This window comes from Vipera ursinii (assembly GCF_947247035.1).
Source record: "Vipera ursinii genome assembly, chromosome: 2".
In the NCBI taxonomy this organism is placed as follows: Eukaryota; Metazoa; Chordata; class Lepidosauria; order Squamata; family Viperidae; genus Vipera; species Vipera ursinii.
Window position 1 is genome coordinate 148,480,530 of NC_139513.1, and position 20,617 is coordinate 148,501,146.

At 41.3% G+C, this 20,617-nt stretch overlaps 1 protein-coding gene across 3 annotated transcripts in view; it reads left to right on the plus strand.

Moving 5' to 3' along the window:
* The window catches only part of ZNF385A (zinc finger protein 385A), a 191,253-nt gene that overhangs the window by 148,547 nt on the left and 22,089 nt on the right, over nucleotides 1-20,617 (plus strand). For 2 of the 3 annotated variants that reach the window (XM_083355012.1, XM_083355013.1), the window contains exons 5-6: nucleotides 12,854-12,889; nucleotides 14,771-14,800. The exons of the other annotated variant lie outside the window; for it this stretch is intronic. In XM_083355012.1, the coding sequence (XP_083211138.1) occupies nucleotides 12,854-12,889; nucleotides 14,771-14,800 (66 nt within the window). The remainder of the gene's footprint in view (nucleotides 1-12,853; nucleotides 12,890-14,770; nucleotides 14,801-20,617) is intronic. 3 annotated transcript variants of the gene reach the window in all.

The following is a 20,617-nucleotide window of genomic DNA, read 5'->3' on the forward strand; positions in this document are numbered from 1 at the left end:
AAAAAGGTTCAATCAATCAATCAATTTCAACTTCTCATGGGGAAAAAAAAAATCTCACAAAGTTGGAATTGATTGATTGAACTTTTTAGTCACACCCAGTCTGCCGTTTCCCAGTGCAGCCACGCCCACCCAATGGGCCACACCACCTGGGCCACGCCAACCCAATGGGCCACGCCCACCCGGCACCCAATGATTGATAAGTTGGTTTTGGGTTGCCGTTTGGGCACTTGGTCTCTAAAAGGTTCGCCATCACTGCCCTATGCCATTCTGGACAAATGGCTGTCCAATCTCTTCTTAAAAACCTCCAGTGATGGAGCAGCCGTAACTTCTGGAGGCAAGTTGGGTCCACACAGTTTCAGATTGCTGTTAAGATAAAGGAACAGAGCTAGTTTTTTTTTGGGGGGGGGGAAACCAGCAACCCTTGCACAATGCTATAACTAGCTTCAACATCCACTTAAATTCTAAGCCGGAATGCATAGCTGCAAAAGAAAATGCATAGGTAGAAAGAAGGATTTTAACAAGTGATCTTGTGCTGCTGAGAGACAGAAGATGAATCTGGAAACTGTGCTGGCATTCCCCCTTCTCAATAGATAAGAGCAGATACTTTTTAATAGCAGACACCTCTTTACTTGTTTTAATCCCTGGTCTCTTTCTCCATTTAAATGTTTAATTTATGTATTCCCTGGATTGCAGCATTCTCCCTCATCTCCCTTATTGGCTGTAGCTTTAGCAGGGGGAAACCAGAGTTATGATTCTAATGGAAGAAGCCGTCCTTAAACTCAGCAGCCGAGGTGGTTGGGTTACCAGTGACTCACCTGCCCTGTTAAGACAGGCCACAAAAGGCACCACACTCACTAGCGCACTTATCGTCTAGCACTGCCAGCCCGGTGTGCCAAGCTCCAAGGAGCTTTTTTCTTTTATTTTGTGGCTGCAGTAATGAGATAATTGGAGCGGTGGGGGAGTCATTTGGAGCAGATACCTGGCCCCTACGCCAGGCCACTTTTTATCTTGATGATCTGAATTGAGCTGATCTGGGTCAAGCCAAGCAGGCATCTAACCAAAGCCCAGAATCCCTCAATAGCAAAACCTGATTCTAATTGTGTTCCAAACTGGGTCTAACAATAACTCCCTGCTTTCAGGCAAATGAGAGCAGGAGCCACAAACTGGTGGCATTGCAGAGAATGGGAGGCATACAGCTCAAGAAAAGAAGTAGCAGGCAAGATTTTCACCATGCCGGAGGTGCTCTGGAGGGGTGTTGCCGATAGTGGGGTAGTTCCCAGGTGTAGAATGATTGCTGCTGAATTTTAAATATCGTTATTAGTTTGTCAAAATGTAAAAGACAAAGAAAAATGGAAAAGAACGGGAAAGAAAGGGAGGACAAAAGGGAAGAGGAAAAAGTGTACGGGAAAACGGGAAAAAGAAAGTAAAGCATTGACCTCTGTCTCTTTTTAGTGCGCTAGTAAAGGTTCCCCTGCCACACACGTGCTAGTCATTTCCGACTCTAGCGGCCGGTGCTCATCTCCGTTTCAAAGCCGAAGAGCCAGCGCTTGTCCGAGGACATCTCCGTGGTCATGTGGCCGGCGTGACTTGATGCCAAAGGCGCATGGAACGCTGTTACCTTCCCACCGTAGTGGTCCCTATTTTTCTATTTGCATTTTTACGTGCTTTCGAATTGCTAGGTTGGCAGAAGCTGGGACGAGTAACAGGCGCTCACTCTATTACGCGGCACTTGTGATTCAACCCGCCAAACTGCCGACCTTCTGATCGACAAACTCAGCGTCTTAACCCACTGAGCCACCGCGTCCCTTTTAGTGCACTAGAATACAATAATAACATACAGCCTCAACTTTTTCCTTCTACATATACTAGACATTTCTCTAACAACAAAGCTATCTTATCAGTAAAACCCAAAGGCACTTTCAATTTTTTTGCACCTCGAGCACAAAGTCCAGAGGTGGTTTCCAAGTTAGAACATCTTTGTTCGGAGAGGGACTTGAAGGTCCAATTTTCACAGAGAAGATTTTCACTGCAGGTTTGGAACAAGCAGTCCCTCTCCTTTCTCAAGAGCTACCTTGGGGGAGGGGGGGGGCTGATATAAGAGAGGTACCAAGGGAGGGATTGCATGGAAAGTTGTACCCATCTTGGTTTCCTCTTGGCCATTCAAGCAAGGATATCACATATTTGAAAAAAGGTGACACAAAATCTCCTCCCTCCAGATTTGACCCTGGAAATTCCTCTGAGCTTTTGAGCCTAAAGAGCCATCTGCTCTTTATATTTTATTTAATCCTTTTTTAAAAAAAAAACTATGTACATGATTGGCCATCCACATGTGTCATGGCACAAATTTCATTTAGGTGATATGTAAAGAAGTGCTTAATCACCCGAAATCTTAATTATGGCTCGGTCCATGAGTTGAGCCCTGGGATGTTTTTGCTGACGAAGCTCGGTTACAGAGCGTGCACAGAGTAATATGTAAACGTGTGGTATAGGGCTCACTGCCAGTCCACACACAAGAGTTTCAGGGCAGTTTTCAAGCCACTCCCTTGGTCTTGCTTTCCCAGAATTGGGGAAAACTCCAAGGTGAAGTGTGGGTCACATAGACAATGTGAATGGTGTCACATGAGAATTTTAAACTCCTTTTTTTTTGCTCAGCTCTTGAACGCCAGTAAAAGGGTAAAATAATAGATGAAACCAAGACAGAGAGAAATTGGAAGGGAAATGGGATATTGAGATTGTGTTTAATATTTGAAACTGGGATCCAGGTGTTGTGCTGCTGCCACAGAATCTTGCAGAAATATCCTTGTTTATAGATCTGACTTCTCATCTCCTTTGGCTTCAGATCAGTGGTTTGCTATGTTATGGAGATCAAATGTTGCCTCACGCACTCATCTGAAATGGAGAAGATTTGCCCTCAAAAGTTATCCTCTCAGAAGCAGAGTTCTTCACTCTGTTTGTTCATGGTTCATAAGCTCCATGGCCATTCAACTTGGAGACACAACAAATGAAGCTTGGATCCCAGTGGAAGCTGGAATTAGAAGGCATCAAGAGATTCTGGGTTCATTCTCTGCCAGCTGATAGAATCCAGCTGGCTTCAGAGAAGATAAGGTGAAATGCAGCATAAACAACAATAAAAGACGGGCCACTTGCATCCTGACGATTGGATCGAGAAATAAAAACAAAGGGGCTGGTTTCCTGTTCCCTTTCTGATTTTTTTAGAGATTGGGGAGATGTTTGGGACAAAATAGGTTTAGGTTTTGTAGAGGGTTAAGTTTTACAGAAGGTTAAAGCATCCATTTCACCCTTTTACTGTGACCCACAGTGACCATTTTGATCCCCTGGGGGGGACCAAGACTTGAAAGGTAAAATGGGTGCTGTGAGTCTCTGCAGCTTCTGCTACATCAAAACACTGCCATAATCAAGGGGGACCAAAAGGAAATACTTTGAAAGAACATTTTTGGCTAAGTCTATTTGCAAATTCTGTTTATTCTTTGGAGTCAGGCAGATTTCATATCCCACTGGGATCTGTGTCTCTCCCTCTGCTGTTGCAGCTTAGGAAAAAGAAAGCTTCTAGCATGGATCCAGAGGACAAAAGCACCCAGGTCTCTGCAGTTGAGCTACCAACTTGAAACTATTGTGCAATAATAGTTTTAACTCAAAATATTGCTTCCTCCAGATGTAAACAAAGGTTACCCATAGCACCCAATCTGAAGTAAGTCCTACGTGGGGCCATACCCAAATCAAATGCTAAAGGTTGTACAGTCTAAGGCTAAGCAAAAGGAAGGTGTGATTGGTACGTTGGGATAAAAATCCTCACTTTGTATATACATTGACAGCATTTGAATTTATAGGTTATTTGGAAAGTGGCCTTGAGCCCCGGTGGGTAGCTCAGTGACTACCACTGCATGAGGAATTGTGAGGAAGGAGATTAAAGAAACATCTGACTGCCTTTAGCCAAATCTACAGCAACGTCACCATATCTTGAGAGGATGTCTCCCTCCAAAATAAACCCCACCCCAGTAGTAGTAGGAGACTAAAATGGCTACGGCCTTGAAAATAAAATCTGAAATTTTTAAAGTTCTTTAAGCGAATTTACTTTAAACTTTCCAAATTTGCCTGGACTGGAAAAGCCTCATGCTTCAGATCCTAAGAGCCATATCAGGTCCACGCAAAGGGTCAAATGGAATTCTGGTCCTAAGCTGTATAAAGGGAACTTTTCCCTAGTTTTTTTTAAAAGGCAACAATCATCCTAGGAGAAACTATCAGGGTTTATAAAGTGAGGGTGCTCAATGTGGAGAAAACATAGCAATGGAAAGGTTTTCTTCCTGCGGCCTCATACAAGGAATACCTGGAGTCATCAGTAAAACTGATTGGTTGCCTAGAGCAGAGGTCTCCAACCTTTTGGGCACCAGGTGTTGTGATTCCGTGCCAGCCTGTGATCCCAGCAGCTGAGTCTGGGGAATCAGAGGAGGAGGAGGAGGGGCCTGGGGAGCCATCAGAGTTGGAGGAAGGCTCTGATGAGATCCACAACTTACAATCTGATGAAGAACCTGGCCCCTCCTCTCGTGCTCAGGATGAGACTCAGATGTGCTGGAAAGCTGAGTCAGACTTTGAGAACACACAGCTGGAAGACATTATAGACGCTCGCAAACGCTGACAGGTTACAAGAGCAGGACAGAGGGAGGCAATGGAGTGGCTCCAGGGGAGGAGGAGAAGGCATTGAGAAGCCACGCCTTGGGGTTGCATAATAAAAAGGGAAGGTGTGGGCGGTACTGGTTGCTGAAGGCTTGACTCCAGTTTCAAGGGATCATGTTTGCTTTGCCTGTGAACTATTTCCTGTTTGACTTGTGCTCCGTTTTGCTTTTGAATGTGTTCTGTTGCTTTTGGGACAATTATCAGGTCTGTAACTCAAATAAAAGGGGTTGGTTTTCCAGCCTACTTGTTAAAAGAGGGGTTTGTCTTTGTGCAGTAACAAAGACATACACAGGCTGAGACAGAATACCAGGGACCAGTTCAGTAGAGAGAGGTTTTTCCGTGGACCGGAGGGGGCGTTATTTTGTGTGTTTCTTGCATGTCGCAGATGGAGCTTTGCTTGTTTGTGTGGACCGGTTGCTGGCATCCTGCAGCCCAGTACCAGTCCCAGTCCATGGACCAGGGGTTGGAGACCCCTGGCCTAGAGATTGAAGGCAGACAAGAGGAGATAGTGCTCCACACAAGGAAGGTTACATGTCACAGGATCCAGTCTGGGTCGGCCACCGGGACCAGAGGTTTTGTCTTACGAGCGAGAGAGAAGTTCCCTGAAGATGGGCTGCAGCACTAAAAGACAAATCCTCTGGTCCCCGTGACTGACCCAGATTGTATCCTGCAACGTTGTCCTGGGACCCCTCTATTTACCTTCATTCGTGTTGCATGCATTGCTGCTACCGTGATGGCTGCTTGGCGTACACGGGTTTAAAAGGTGCTGGGTCAGTATTCTTAGTTTGTTCATATGTAGGTTGCATTGTCCATAACTCTGTCAGGAGCTATTAGCTATAAAGGTTTCCAGATCTTGGATTCTCCTTCCCACCCACACTCCTATCCTTTTTTTGTTTTGTTTTTTTCCCTTCATGAGGCCTCTTGACTCATGGGTTTCTCTGACTATTAGGGAAAAACAGGATGCTGAGTTTTGTTTTGTGATCTAGTTAGTCCTCCTCAAGTTCCATTCTCCTGATGCAAAAAAAACAACACAAAAAAACCCCAGCAATATTGGGTTCGCCTGTTGAAGGAGGCGATTTAGTCTCCTGGATGTCCAGGAAGTCTTCTCTGTGTGTGTGTGGGGGGGGGGGGGGAGTAAGTGTGAGACTGCAAATAAATTGTGCTCCACAGGGTCACATTGCCGGATGGATGTTGACATCTTCTGTTATACTAATGAGCTAAATTCCTCCTTGGCAGAAAAAAGGGATGGAGACCAAGACTACTGCTGGAAGGATGTAGGATTAAGGAGCAATTCCCTTTTAGAGAGAGACGTTCAACCATTTCCTCTCAATGCGGAAAAGAACGCTAAGAGCACAAACTTGATGAAGAAACCATTCGGACACAGGCTCATTTTTTTGTCTCGTCTCTGTAATAGATAAGCTCAGTCATTATTTGGGGTGCTTATTCTCAACCTCAAAAGTAAAAGACTTTTTTCTGTGCTGCCAAAGAGAAAATCTTTCTCTCCCTCAATTAAAACAGGTACAATAGAAGTAGTAGCTTAGCTACAAAGGATAAATTGGCTGCATCAAGAAAGTGTTTTTGATTTCCTGGTTGGCATCCAGCCAAGAAAAGGGACTAAAACTTCATGAAAGCCAAGGGTGGGGAAATAGGAGTAGGAATTACCAAAAACAGGGTCCAGCCACATAGGGATTGCATGAAATGAATATATTTTCCATCTACCCTGAAGCTTTGGAGATTATATTATGTATACAGGTAGTCCTCAACACACGACCATACAATTGAGCCCAAAACTGATGTTGTTAAGTGAGAAATTTGTTAAGTGAGGTTTTGTTTTGGTTTTACAACTTTTTACAACTATTTTATGACTTTTCTTGTCATGTTTCTTAAGTGAATCACTGAAATTGTTAACTTAGTAACACAGTTGTTAAGTGAATCTGGCTTCCCCATTGACTTGGCTTGTCAGAAGGTCCCCAAAGGGGATCACATGATTCCCCCCCCCCCCGGACACTGCAACTGTCATAAAACATGAACCAGCTGTCAAGCATCCAAATGTAAATCACGTGTCCATGGGGATGCTGCAGCGGTCATAAGTGTGAAAAATGGTCATAAGTCACTTTTAAAATATGCTTTGCTGTCTAGAGGAAAACAGAATTAGATCTAATTTAATTTTAAGTTATAGGAGGCTACATATTGTTAGAGCATAAGAATTACCTACTTATAGGAATGGTAAGTATTGCATATAGGTTAAGCTAAATAACTACAACCTTTGTGATATTTTACTACTGGGTTTAGGGCAATAGACTCTCACTACTGTAACTTCACAAATGCTCTTTGTTTCATGCTTAGCTAATCAGAGGAGATTTACAGCACAATATCTGTCTAAAGAATTCACTTTGTGTTCAGTAGAATTTAATCCCAGGAAATGTTCGAGGCAATACAGTGGATGTTTGTTCAAAAATAACTTCTATTGCATTCAGGGTACATGAAAGAATGCCTTAATTAAATATTTGTCAGGCTATGTTTTCTTTCTTCCCCCCCCCCCAACCTCATTTATATCTCTTCAAGAGGATAAAAGCATTTCAGCCAGTGCAGTTAGGATGAGAAACAGCAACGACTAGGAATATCATAAATTTCAGAGCTGAATGCTCAACCTCAACATTTTGATCACTGTATTAAAGCTAGCATATCTAAGTTACAAAATTCTGAGCAATCACTGCAGAATCCTTTGCTTTCAGCCAGTGGTCATTCAGATTTATGAAGCCTACATCTAGTCACCTTACAATTGGGCTTCTGTTTGATGTGCTAATAATAACCAAAGGGGACTGAAGGGGACTCAAGACAGCGTGCAAATGGGCAAGTTTATTGTTTGTATAGCCATGCCCAATTTATGGCTGTTTTGAAATCTTTATTATATAACATGTTACAGTATGTCATAGGAATTATTCATATAAGGATCATTAATTAAAATAAACTGTGTCACAGCTCTCATAATTTTGGAAGAAACTTCCACATCAGCCAGCAGTTTTCATTGGAAACTCTGCTGCTCTAATTAGAAACAAACATAGACTTCACAATAATAATAAATTGGTTTTGAATTAGATGGGATTAAGTGTCCTAGAAAATTTTAGTCTACAAATGTACTTATTACAAGGGCCATCCTAGCTGATGATTAAATAAGGGATCCATTCATTCTGCACCAAACATGCAGAACCTTTGCTGCAACTTTTTTAACCAATTCATGACTTCAGATAAATCAAGAAAAGGTGGTGGTGGGGAATCTAATCTGCTGCAGAAATTAAAAAGACAAAGTAAAAGAGCAATACCGTTTGGCAAAGTGAGCCAGAAATGAGTCCTATTGAGTCTGGTGGAATTTATTTCTAGGAAAGTATGTTTTTGTGAAAGCAGCAGTGTTAAGAAAAATTAACCAAGCAGAAGGTCTGTGTTTTAACTCATCTAGATGACACATGAGCAGACAACATCATGGATCTGTTTGTAACTGAGAAGACTCTCTAATTCCCTGAATTTTAACAGTTAGGTGCCACAGCGAAAATGCTTTCTTCTTGAAAAGAGGCTTTTAGAATCCCTGATTATCCTCTGTGTGTAGTCAGTATTTGCTAGCTATCATTGTTCTCATGCATCACAATTTTTCATCTCTCAAATTTCATCCCCTTCCAGGACTTTGCATTCTGTATGTCAAGATACAAACTTTATTTGTTTACATGTAAAACAGAAAGTTGCACGTTAGCTTCTCATTTATAATATGCTTCATAGGTAAGGAATCCAACAATGAGTCAAATACAGGAAACCTTTTGGAGGTAATAATCACGTTTGGGGTGATAGGTGTTTGTCATGGGCATGCTGATAAAATGGTTGCCATGGGAGGGAATTCCCTTGGATGAATTCCAAAGGCAAAAGAGCCATTTAGTAGGAGGCAAACAAGGAAATTGTACCCCATCAGTTCTTCATATACACACACACACAAATAACACTTTCTCAAGATGATTCATACAGAGCAATGGGTTACAGCTGCCATCATTTCTATTTCTTTTTTTAAAGCTGCCTTTAGGGCCCAATAAAGATTGTGCTGGGCACTTTGCAGTTTATCAGCGTATCATTGATTTATTGCTTATTAAATGATTTTAGGAAACTTAGTATCAGGTAGGGCAAGGAGCTAGATAAGTTCAGGAAGTTGTTTGTCTTTTGAGCATTTGTTTATGACTTAATGTTCCAGATCTCTTTTCTTGTTTTTTTTATTATATTTTGAAACTGGTGTAGTTTTTTTGATACTATTGTATGTATTAAGATTTTGTTGTTGTTAATTAGGTTTAATAGTAATAATACACGAGATAGCACTGTTACTAAAATGAAGAAGGCGTTGTTCTTAGATGTAGCAATAGCGGGAGATAGTCAAAGTGGTGAAAATCAAATTGAACAATTCATTAAATATTCATAAGATTTGCAAACTAAAATTAACACTCCTGCTTTAAATGATTGGATTTTACAGCCCTAATACATTACAACTATAATGCCAGAATACCTAGGCTTTTGGTTAGAACCTAAATCATCAGAAGGTACCTGGTGTGAAAACTGTGATATACATTGGATGAATAGATTGGGATGAGGATGAGGATGACAACAACAGCAACAGCGATCTTACTCATCCTTCACCTTAGATTGTTCAGCATGGATTTCAACTCTTACGTGAAACACGTGAAAATGTACAACAATTAGGTGGTGGTCCTGGAGAAGACTTCCACTGGGTAGACACTGAAAAAAACCCCACCCCTGGAAAGATAGGTCCACTCCAGACATCCTTCCTTGTCTGCAGTGGGAACACTGCCCTTCTTTGAATGTTTTGCTGGCAGTAAGGCAGAAACTCCTCTTCCTCCTTCTCCGATAGCACGTCCAACAGAAGCAAATTCAGCTGTCACACTATAAGAGGACAAGTGTTGGCAGCTGATTAAAGAAGAAGCAGAGAGGAGGAACCCGTGAACAATTCTCACAGTGGTGAGACGTTGTCAGGGATCAGTTCTGGACTGTTACTGGAGTTAAGAGTAAAGTATGTGATAAAAAGAGAGTTGTGAAGAACTCCAAAAGAATCTATCCAGATGCAGTGAATTGGCTTCAAATGTGCAAAAACAGTTTAATGTAAACAGTGATGATGATGTCCATCTGCACCTATATATTAATGCCAGCAGGGACTAGCCTTGAGGTCAGATTGGACAGCTGCTGCAATAGAGTCAAATTCTATGCTTAGAAATGTTTCAATGACAACTGAAATGGAAGTTCTGATATAATAATGTCTTATAATAATCTATGGAGAGACCACATTCAGAATAGAGCTGAATGGCATGATGGTTCTCGTCACTATACCCTGGAGGTAGAAAAAGCAGCCAAAAGGGTTAGGCTTTGGAGGCAAGTCCTCTGGGATTAAAACTACATCAATTGGAATGAAGAGACAGAACAGAGATATATAAAACAATGTCTGGCACAATGGATCAAGAGAAGATTTTCTCCATCTTTTACAATATTCTAAATTCTGTTCAGCAATTGGAATGAAATACAGAGAGATCCAGGACTGTCAGAAGACATTTTCACCCGAGACATACAGTAGTTCCATAGTTGATCTTTGGATTTTGCTGTCAGGAATTGTGGTACAGAATAGTAGCCAGTTTAGATGGATCTTGGAAAATCAGACTCTCTGTGACTCCTAATACTGAGGGCATTCAACCCCTCCTACTGCTAGGATGCACCACAGGCCCTCCAACCAAGGTCTGAGAACTCTTTTGGTCATATATTCTTAACTAAAGATCTTCCTGTTCTGAACATGCACCTTGAAAAGTGTGGCTAAACTAAATTATTTATTTTGCTTTCCACTGGAACCCATTAGAGGAGAAAAGTTGCAATAGTAAAGGAAAAAAGGTGGAAACCCACAAACATGTACATGCACACACATACGCACACGTGGAAACAAACATACTATCTGCCCACCTCTTTCTGGCTGGCAAGAGAACTGCTTAGAGAGTGGCATCTGCCACTGAGTTCCTCTCTCACACAGCCGCAAGATTGCTCTGATGTGTATTATCAAAAGCCTCCAGGCTGCAATCATATGCATGTTTTTTATAGGAAGAAATCCCTTTGAACTCAAAGAGATTTCCTTCTGAATAATGATATATACAGTAGATTTATGGCTGTGAAAGTTGGACCATAAGAAAGGCTGAGCGCCAAAGAATTGAGGCCTTTGAACTGTGGTGCTGGAGAAGACTCCTGCGAGTCCCTTGGACTGCAAGATGATCAAACCGGTCAGTCCTAGAGGAGATCAACCCTGACTGCTCTTTAGAAGGCCAGATCCTGAAGCTAAAACTCAAATACTTTGGCCACCTAATGAGAAGGAAGGACTCACTGGAGAAGAGCCTAAAGCTGGGAAAGGTTGAGGGCAAGAGAAGAAGGGGACGACAGAGAATGAGGTGGCTGGATGGAGTCACTGAAGCAGTAGGCGTGAGCCTAAATGGACTCCAGAAGATGGTACAGGACAGGAAGGCCTGGAAGAACGTTGTCCACGGGGTCGTGATGGGTCGGACACGACTTCGCAGCTAACAACAACAACAGTAGATTTGCTCTGTTTGTCTAATGCAGCTTGCATGCAAATTTGTACTATTTCTCTTGATCTCTCTACTTTTTGTACTGATGGAGGTTCCTTTTTCATTTCTCTCAGGATGTATTTTGGCGCTTTTTTCACTACTTCCTGGTAATAGTTTATCGTTGACAGCACTAGAAGAATAATAATGTCTAAATTACAGGCAAACCTTTCTTTTGCCTGTTTAAAGGAACCCAATATATTATTCTGTCATACCCACATAATCCAGGATAGAGAGATAAAAGATGAGGTGAAGAATCTGAGATTAAAGGGGGGGCGGAGGGTAAATAGGGCTAGGGATTAGGATGAAGAGCCAGATGGAGTCCGAGACTGGAAAGTATTGAATTGATAATCAGATCCTTATTTCAGACATCTGAAAGGGCAGAGTAGTGTGCAGTCTCATAAGAGATCATAACCATGTATTTCAGGTAGACCAGGAATAAAGTACAGTAATTTGGTGTTAGCCGAGTCTTGTATTACATCCCTCTCATAATTCCTTATGATTGGCTAGATATGGTTGAATTTGAAGTTGAAAATCTCAGGAAGAAATTAGGTTGTCTACAAGTGTTGCATTCATAGGAGCTGTTTTAGGATTTAGGCAAAGAAGAAGCCCATGTCTGATACGCATTTTTGCTCCTACAAATATTTGCTTGAAATTTTGCCTGTTCCATTCCTACATTATTTGATTAATGTAAATCGAATCAGTGCCCCAGAGATGGAGGAAAAACAACAGCAACAACAACAAAATACATTGCAAAGTTTAAAGGTGGACTCTTAAATGGTATCCCCATGGACAATAGAGCAGTGCTTAAATTAAAGGCTATATTTTGGTTTTAACAGCACACAAAATTCATCAAAGTAGTTGAATGAGAAGTTACGTCTAATAGGGAAACGGTGGCAAATGGGTGGCTGAGAGCATTTTTGCCTAAAAAAACAAACCTGGGTTTAGCAAAAGTAAAAGTCCCAGATGGGATAAGACAGTAGTGTTAGTATCTACTGCTCTAGTAACTTTCCCCAACCGAAAGTCCAGCAGATACATAGGACTGAACTCATTATCCCCAACCACCTACAGCAGGCGTCTTCAAACTTGGCCCTTTTATGACTTGTGGACTTCAACTCCCAGAATTCCTCAGCCAGCATGCCTGGCTGAGGAATTCTGGGAGTTAAAGACCACAAGTCATAAAAGGGCCAAGTTTGAAGACCCCTGATTTACAGTATATCAAACTATATAAACTATATAATATAGTTTATAATAATATAAACTATATATTTTTTTAAGGAAAAATGGTGGGGAGGGACAGCAAGCTGCCTGCCAAGTGGCAAATGGTTGGAAAGTGGTAATAATCCTTTGCTTTCTAACTATTTTTGTACCAGTAGTCTTCATTGAGCAACCACAATTGTAACCACAACGCGGGTGTTAAGCAAAGGGGCTGCTAAGTGAAACTGCCACTGTCAAGTGCAAATAACCAGATCCAAACGTAAAAAGTTCAATTAGCTACTTTATTTCTCATTCCTCTTTCACAGGAATATTCCCAGACTGGTGGGTTGCACCTGGGTCAGATCAGATAAGTTTCTTTTTTTTTTTTTAAATTATTAAATTTATTATTTAAAAACATTGGACACAGTACCAGCGAGCTGACAAACCTTTTTGTCTACAATGTTTAAATATATATATATACATGTATATATGTACATCAAAAATACACTTAAATACACTTAGATTACAAATCGGTGAAATACCACAATATTTAAAACAGTGAGCTAGTCTGTAAAACCTAATAGAGACCTTTCTTTTTATCCATCCAAAGATACAATTTGTTCCAAATTCTATAATAGTCTGATTGGTCTTTATTCTTTAATTCCAAAGTTAATTTGTCCATTTCAGCGCAATCCCAAATTTTCCTAATAACCTCTTTTTGTCCTGGGATCTCATTCTTTTTCCATTTTTGCGCAAATGATATTCTAGCTGCTGTGATAATATGGATCGTTAAGTATAGCACATCTTTAGGATATTTTTCTTTCGTGATTCCCAACAAGAAAAGTTCTGGACTAAACTCCAGATCTTGTTTCAATATTTCTTTCAGCCAAATCCAAATCATTCTCCAAAATTTTTGTGTTTTACTGCAAGACCACCACGTGTGGAAGTATGTGCCTATCTCTTCAGAACACTTCCAACATTTGGGAGATGCTGTTGTGTACATTTTTGCTAAGCGGGCTGGGGGAAGATGCCATCGGTAAAACATTTTAAATAAATTTTCTTTATACGATGAGGCCAGTGTTATCCTTTTATTCCTATCCCAAATTGTTTGCCAAGTATCTAGGTCGATGTTATGTCCTAAATTGTTTGCCCAGGTCAACATGGGGTCTTTCACTTGCTCTTCAAACAGCTTATATCCCAAAAGTAATTTATAAAAATTCCTTATTTGTTTAGAGTCCGGTCCCAATAATATTTTGTCCAATGCTGTTTCAGAGGTATATATCCCCCATTCATTTTTATCCTTCCTAAATCTCGATTGGATTTGTAAGTAGGCCCACCAATCGAGTTTTATACCTTGTAATTCTAGTTCATTCCTAAGTTTCAATTCCCCCTCCTCATTCAAAATATCCTTGTATGAGATTATGTTACCCAAATCAAACAGATTTGGGTAAACTATCGCTTCAAGGGTGGATAGCCAGACCGGTATTTTGGTGTAATTGTGAGATCTAATTTTTTTCCAAGTATTAAGTAGCGCTTGCCTGATCCGGTGTCTTTGAAAATGCGAGAAAAGACCTTGTTTCTCCGTCCATAGGAAAGCATGCCAGCCATATTGCAAATCGTGACCCTCTAAAGTTAATAGTCTTCTATTTCTCAAGATTACCCATTCTCTAATCCAGCTCAGGGCCGCGGCGTGGTAATATAATTCCCAGTCTGGCAATCCAAAACCCCCATTTTCCTTCGTGTCTTGTAAATATTTCAATTTAATTCTTGGTTTTTTCCCCTGCCAAATAAAATTTAGTGATAATTTATCCAAATTTCGAAAAAATTTAGAGTCGAGTTGAATTGGGATATTCTGAAACAGAAACAGGATTTTAGGCAGAATATTCATCTTAATGACAGCGATTCTTCCCAATAATGAGAGTTTTAGGTTTCCCCATCTTTCCAGATCAGCTTTTATTTGGTTCACTACATTATCATAGTTATCCTTTTTGAGTGAAGTGCATCTAGCCGTAATGTTAATCCCTAGATATTTTATTTTCTTGACTATTTCTATATCCGTGATTTCGGCCAGATTACCTTTTTGTTTATTGGTCATATTTTTAACAATCATCTTGGTCTTATTTCTATTTATTCGCAGTCCGGCAACCTCACCATATTTAGATAATTCTTCCAATAGCTTTGGTCCCGTCTGACATGGATCCTCCATAATAAAAACCAGATCGTCCGCGAAAGCTTGCAATTTAATCAGATAAGTTTCAACAGCATTCAAAGGGGTGAGACTGTTCCTTCTTGTGCCTATGTAAAGATTCCAGACTAATCACCCACTTGACTCCTCCAACAGCAACTGTGCTTATGATCTTACTTCAGCTTTCCCTTGCTTTGCAGATCCACAAAAGTTGTAAATGTAAGGATTGGTTGCAAAGTTATTTTTTCATCACTGTTGTAACTGCAAATAGCCACTAAATGAGGACTACCTGTAATCAAAATTATTCATACCCATTCCCTCTTTTTTCCTTCTGGGCAAGAAAGTGATTCTTACAATTTTGCTCTCTTTCACCTTAGTTAAGCACTTCTCCATTGCTGACTTAATGTTTTTTGTCTGGCTGGATTTTGCTATACCAGGGGTCGGCAACCTTAAGCACTCAAAGAGCCATTTGGACCCGTTTCCCACAGAAAAGAAAACACTGGGAGCCACAAAAGACTTTTGACATCTAAAATGAAGATAACACTGCATATATCGCTTTTTACCTTTATGCTGTGTATAAAAAAATTATAGTGAAATCAATGAACTGCTACAAAGAAAATAAATTTTTATTTCTGCGTGCAACAAAAATATTTTGAACTCCAAAAAAAAGATGCTGGGTCGAAGGTTACTTTCAAATAAAATACTCAATGCCTATTTGAGTCCTCCTCATATTATGAAATAAAAAGGCGGTACAAACTATAAAAACTACAAATAGAAAAAAAGAAAAGAAAAAAATTACGGGGGGGGGGGGGAAGAGGGAAGAAAAAGGACAGGAGAAAAAAAGTGGGGGAACCCTTTCTCCTTCATCCCAACATGTAAAAACAATTTTAGTAGTTATCTACCATCTTTAAATACAGCATAATTATCCCCATACTTCATCTCTTAATTTAAAAAAAAAATCAAAATACTTCATTAAACATTATTTACTAAAAGTCCAGTAAGGACAACCACATATATTCATATTCTCTCTCCCTCCCTCTCTCTCCCTCCCTCCCTCTCTCTCTCTCTGTCTCCATCCCTCCCTCCCTTTCCCTCTCTCTCTTTCTGCCCATTCATTCATTAATCTCTCCCACACACACAGGTCTTTCTGTCTTCCTCTCGCAGGGAGGAGGAGGAACTGGCCCAAACGGAATGGGACAAATGAACACGGCTGCCTTAAGATGCCCACTGCATCTCAGCCCCCCCCCCCCCCCACCATGGCTGACACACCATGGACATTCTTATTGGGCTGGCTCTCCTGCCCTTGGTCTGCCAGTCCTCTTCCCCCACTCAGTGTGTGTGTGTGTGTGTGTGAGTGAGTGAGTGAGAGAGAGCGAAAGAGAGAGGCATACTTATTTAACAGCGGTACATTTCCTTTGCATCAGCACAGTCATACCTTATATTTTGTTTTGTACTGGAGATGCCACTTTCTAAGCACAACTAGATTAAAATTATAGATTTATCTACTGTTATTTAACAGCAGTACGTATACATTCCATGAAGGAAAACAACATATATTGATTTAAAATGAGTCAGAGTGTTGGTGCATGGATGTGTGGCTCAAACCTCTACAGCACGTTAAATGTCACTTATAAATGCAGTTTCAATCATTTTTTTTAAAAAAAAATCTTTAAAAAAAATAGGGCCAGCTTCCTTCTAATGTGAGCTATAAAAGTTCAATCAAAAATGAAAGTCATAGCAGAGACTTATTTATTCTAAAGAAAAAAAACTAGAAATCTGAGTATATCAGATCAATGTTGGCCTGTGACATGCCCTAGAACTAGGCTAAATATGGAGAGATCAAGGATTTTGACAAATATGCAAAATTCTGTTATTTTAGCCAATCTCAAAAAAAATAGTTTTAGCCTTCCTGTGAAGATGATGTCTTGACCTGGTCTACCAAGTGGGGCTGATGTCAATCTTGCTAGTCTAATTATGTTCCTCCTCCTCCTCCTCCTCCTCCTCCTCCTCCTCCTCCTCCTCCTCCTCCTCCTCCTCCTCCTCCTCCTCCTTATAGTTCAGTGAGTTAGGGAGATATCTACCTGAGATGTTTCCAAATGTTATTTAGCTGTTGTGGACTTGCATATGTCCATCAAAGTCATCTTCCTTACTTTTGACAACATTCTGCACAGACTAACACTTTGGCAGTCATAGCTTCTCTGCCGCTTCCATGGATCTTGGGACTCTGGAAGGAATATCAAAAGTAGAATTCCACAAGCCTAAAGATTCCAACATAACTTCAGGGATGTTGTCTGGCTCATTCACTCTAGTTTGTGGCAGACAATTGTTAAGCTCTTTCAGCTTTTCTTGGGCATCATGCTGAGTCCTGATGCTGAGCCTGCATGTCCACTTCAGGCAACCAGAGCATTGGGCCTCTTGCTTCTTGCAGGAGGACACCTCACAACAAGGGCAATGTCAAGAAGGAGCCCAGGTAAAGCCATCCCTGGAAGAGGGGAAACATGAGACTTGGCAAGGAGGCTTTCATGCTGGCCAGCTTATTATGGGCATATTTTATCTGTCTTGAAATAGCACAGTTCATATTTTATTCTACAGTAGGTATATCCTGATTATTGGTACTTTAATATTTGTCATTTAAATAGGCTAGCGTAAAAATGATCAGAACCATTGTCACTTGATTTAGATAATAACCCTGCTTTGCCTTGATTGCCTGGGCCTATAGAATGAGAAGAACGTAGGAAAAGCCTTGGTTAAGTTGAGCCTCCATTTACTCTGCTTGAGTAGTGGCCAGCCAGATATCTTTGTGGAGCCCACAAATAGGCACAAGAGAAATAAGCAATTCCTGCCTTTGGTGCTGTTTCCCCCATCCTTCAACCACCATAACAGCTCATCATATTTACACCAATCTCAGAAAGTAGCTTTTCCTACCAAAAAAAGACATTGTCACTTCCAAATCAGCCTGCTAGTGGGTGGCCCAGCACCATTTACATGAGCTAGAGTAAGTAGTAAAGGTAAAGGTTCCCCCGCACATGTGTGCTAGTCGTTTCCAACTCTAGGGGCCGATGCTCATCTCCGTTTCAAAACCAAAGAGCCAGTGCTTGTCCGAGGACATCTCCGTGGTCATGTGGCCGGCATGACTAGACGCCAAAGGCACAGGGAACGCTGTTACCTTCCCACCGTAGTGGTCCCTATTTTTCTACTTGCTTTTTTACGTGCTTTCGAACTGCTAGGTTGGCAGAAGCTGGGACGAGTAACAGGTGCTGTTACACGGCACTCTGTTACACGGCACTCGTGATTCGACCCACCAAACTGCCGATCTTCTGATTGACAAGCTCAGCGTCCTAACCCACTGAGCCACCGCATCCCTTTGCTAGAGTAAGAGGGAGGCTCAATTCCCAGCTTTGTCCTTAGGAAAAGCCCAGGTATACCATTAAAAAAAAAAGATAATCTTCCGAGAAGTTGAAGCAGAGTTCACTGTTTGCCCATGAGCTCTAGTCAGTGGTGGGATTCAAATATGTGAACAACCGGTTCTTTCTCTGGATGCCACTTCCGGAAGTCCATTCTGGGCCTGGGCAACAAAAAATTAGCTACCGGTTCTGCCGAAGTGGTGCGAACTGGCTGAAATCCCACCACTGGCTCTAGTGCTGCAGAAGGGGGCTAAAAAAAAGGCAAATTGCAGTGAGAAAATGCTTCTTCCATCATGCACAGCTTTTGAGCATCCCAGAAGCATAGGATAGCAGACCCCTTGGTGAAAGCACATGGACTTGGGTTTGGCTAATCTAAAGAAAAGAAGAAATAGGGGAGACATGATAGCAGTGTTCCAGTATCTGAGGGGCTGCCACAAACACGAGGGGGCCAGGTTGTTCACCAAAGCACCGGAGGGAAGGACAAGAAACAATGGTTGGAAACTGATCAAAGAGAGAAGCAACCTGGAACTAAGGAGAAACTTCCTGAAAGTGAGGACAATCAACCAGTGGAACAGCTTACCAAAAATCGTGGGCGCTCCATCACTGGAGATTTTCAAGAAGAGACTAGACATTCACCTGTATGAGACGGTATAGGTTCTCCTGCTTGAGCAGGGGGCTGGACTAGAAGACCTCCAAGGTCCCTTCCAGCTCTATTCTATTCAAACTTTTGCTATGATCCAAGAAGGCAAGTTATATTTTTATGAGTAGAAAACAGGGTTCAGCTTTGTAACTATGTTACTTTTAATTACTTGGCATCACTAAGATAATTGGTATCTATTAATAGATGTTAGATTGCTCTTCATTTCTGTAAGGCTGAATCCCCTGTCTGCGTAGTCTTTAATATTTATTTTATTTATTTACTTATTCATATGGCTGCCCTTCTCATGAAAAAGTAAATCTGGGCTGCATACGATAAGACCATTAGAGGTGCCAGGTGACTCATCAAAAGCTCCATGCAGCTGCCTTATTTGCTCTGCGTGGCTTGGACAAAAGTTTTGAGTTTTGGCGACTTGCCAATCCATTTTTTTCCCCTTTTAATGCCAAAATGATCAAAAGATCTCTGTTTCCCTTCAAAGTCATGTCCTGTTGTGCAGCCCGCTCTTCAGATTAATTTCTCTGTATTCACTCTGTAGGGAGTGAATGAAAGCAAGAAACGGGACATCTTCGGAGCAAGGTAGGTGGGCACTGGCTGTAGTCTTGTCAGTCCTGCCCACTCAGCAGTTTCTATGTTGTAGAATTGAACTTAGGGGAATAATTCACTAAGTTAAGACGAAACCTCACTTCCCTCACTTCCCGGCTTTGAAATTAGGACAAGTTTTCATGCAGAGTATCCACAGCTGGCTGTCACAACTGGCTAAGCTGTGAGGTGCCAGACGTGTGGCAGATTTATTGGTCTCAGGCATTCTTAGCCGGTATTTCAGCCAAAACGAAGGCTCCCCAAAGAACTCACATATATTCAGTGTTAAAAGCTCATCCATCTTTGCTGAATTATATTCTCGGATGCAACACAGATGTTAAAAAAAGTGATGGGGAGAAAACGGGGGGGGGAGTAAATTAAGTGTTGCTAATGGGATGGGGCATCTTAAAAACCAGCCTGACCCGATTCCTATCTGCTAGTGTTCCCAGCAAAAGATAGAGTCAGGATAAGCCCCCTAGCCCTCTTCCACCCTCCCTCTGTCTAGCTGGGGATTTCTTGGTCTTTCTAATAGGATAACTTGCTTTGGTCTAAGCTCTAGGAAAAGAGAAAAGAAGTTGCTTTAGGCCTTCCTGCCCAAAGCTCAGAATAAGGGAACTTAACAGACCATGTGCCAATCCTGAAGGACAAGCAGTGGCTGAGCAGTTATGCAGTTTTGTGCATGGAGAAAACTTAATAAGAAATGCCTTTTTAAAAAGTTATTAAGCTAATTATGTAGATTAGATATAAAAAAGAATATAGTGAGCAAAAAGAAATGTACAAAAAACAGAAGACATTCTCTCTCTCTCTCTCTCTCTCTCTCTCTCTCTCTCTCTCTCTCTCTCTCTCTCTCTCTCTCTCTCTCTCACACACACACACACACACACACATACACACACACACCTCTACCTATCTGTCTATCTCTCTGGGGTGTGTACCTGGAGCAATCCCGAACACCTTTTCCTGGGCAGAAACAGCACTATGTGTCTTGGCCTTGGATGTTTATAAGCAAGCCTTAGTTTTCTCCTGAGTGCTTATCTCCAGAATACAGAAAATGGGGACTAATTGAAGTCCAGCCTCTTTGAGAAAATCTATTGCTGCCTGGCTCAGTCAAGGACAATACTCCTGCAATTATGTCCTCAATGCAGCCAGCAAATCAGAAATGATCTAGGGATTTAATCCATCTTCCTCATGACCTTTGATGAGATTGTCAAGGCATGATCTGGTTTTTACATAAATAGGATTCTACGGAAGAAACTCTTGGGGG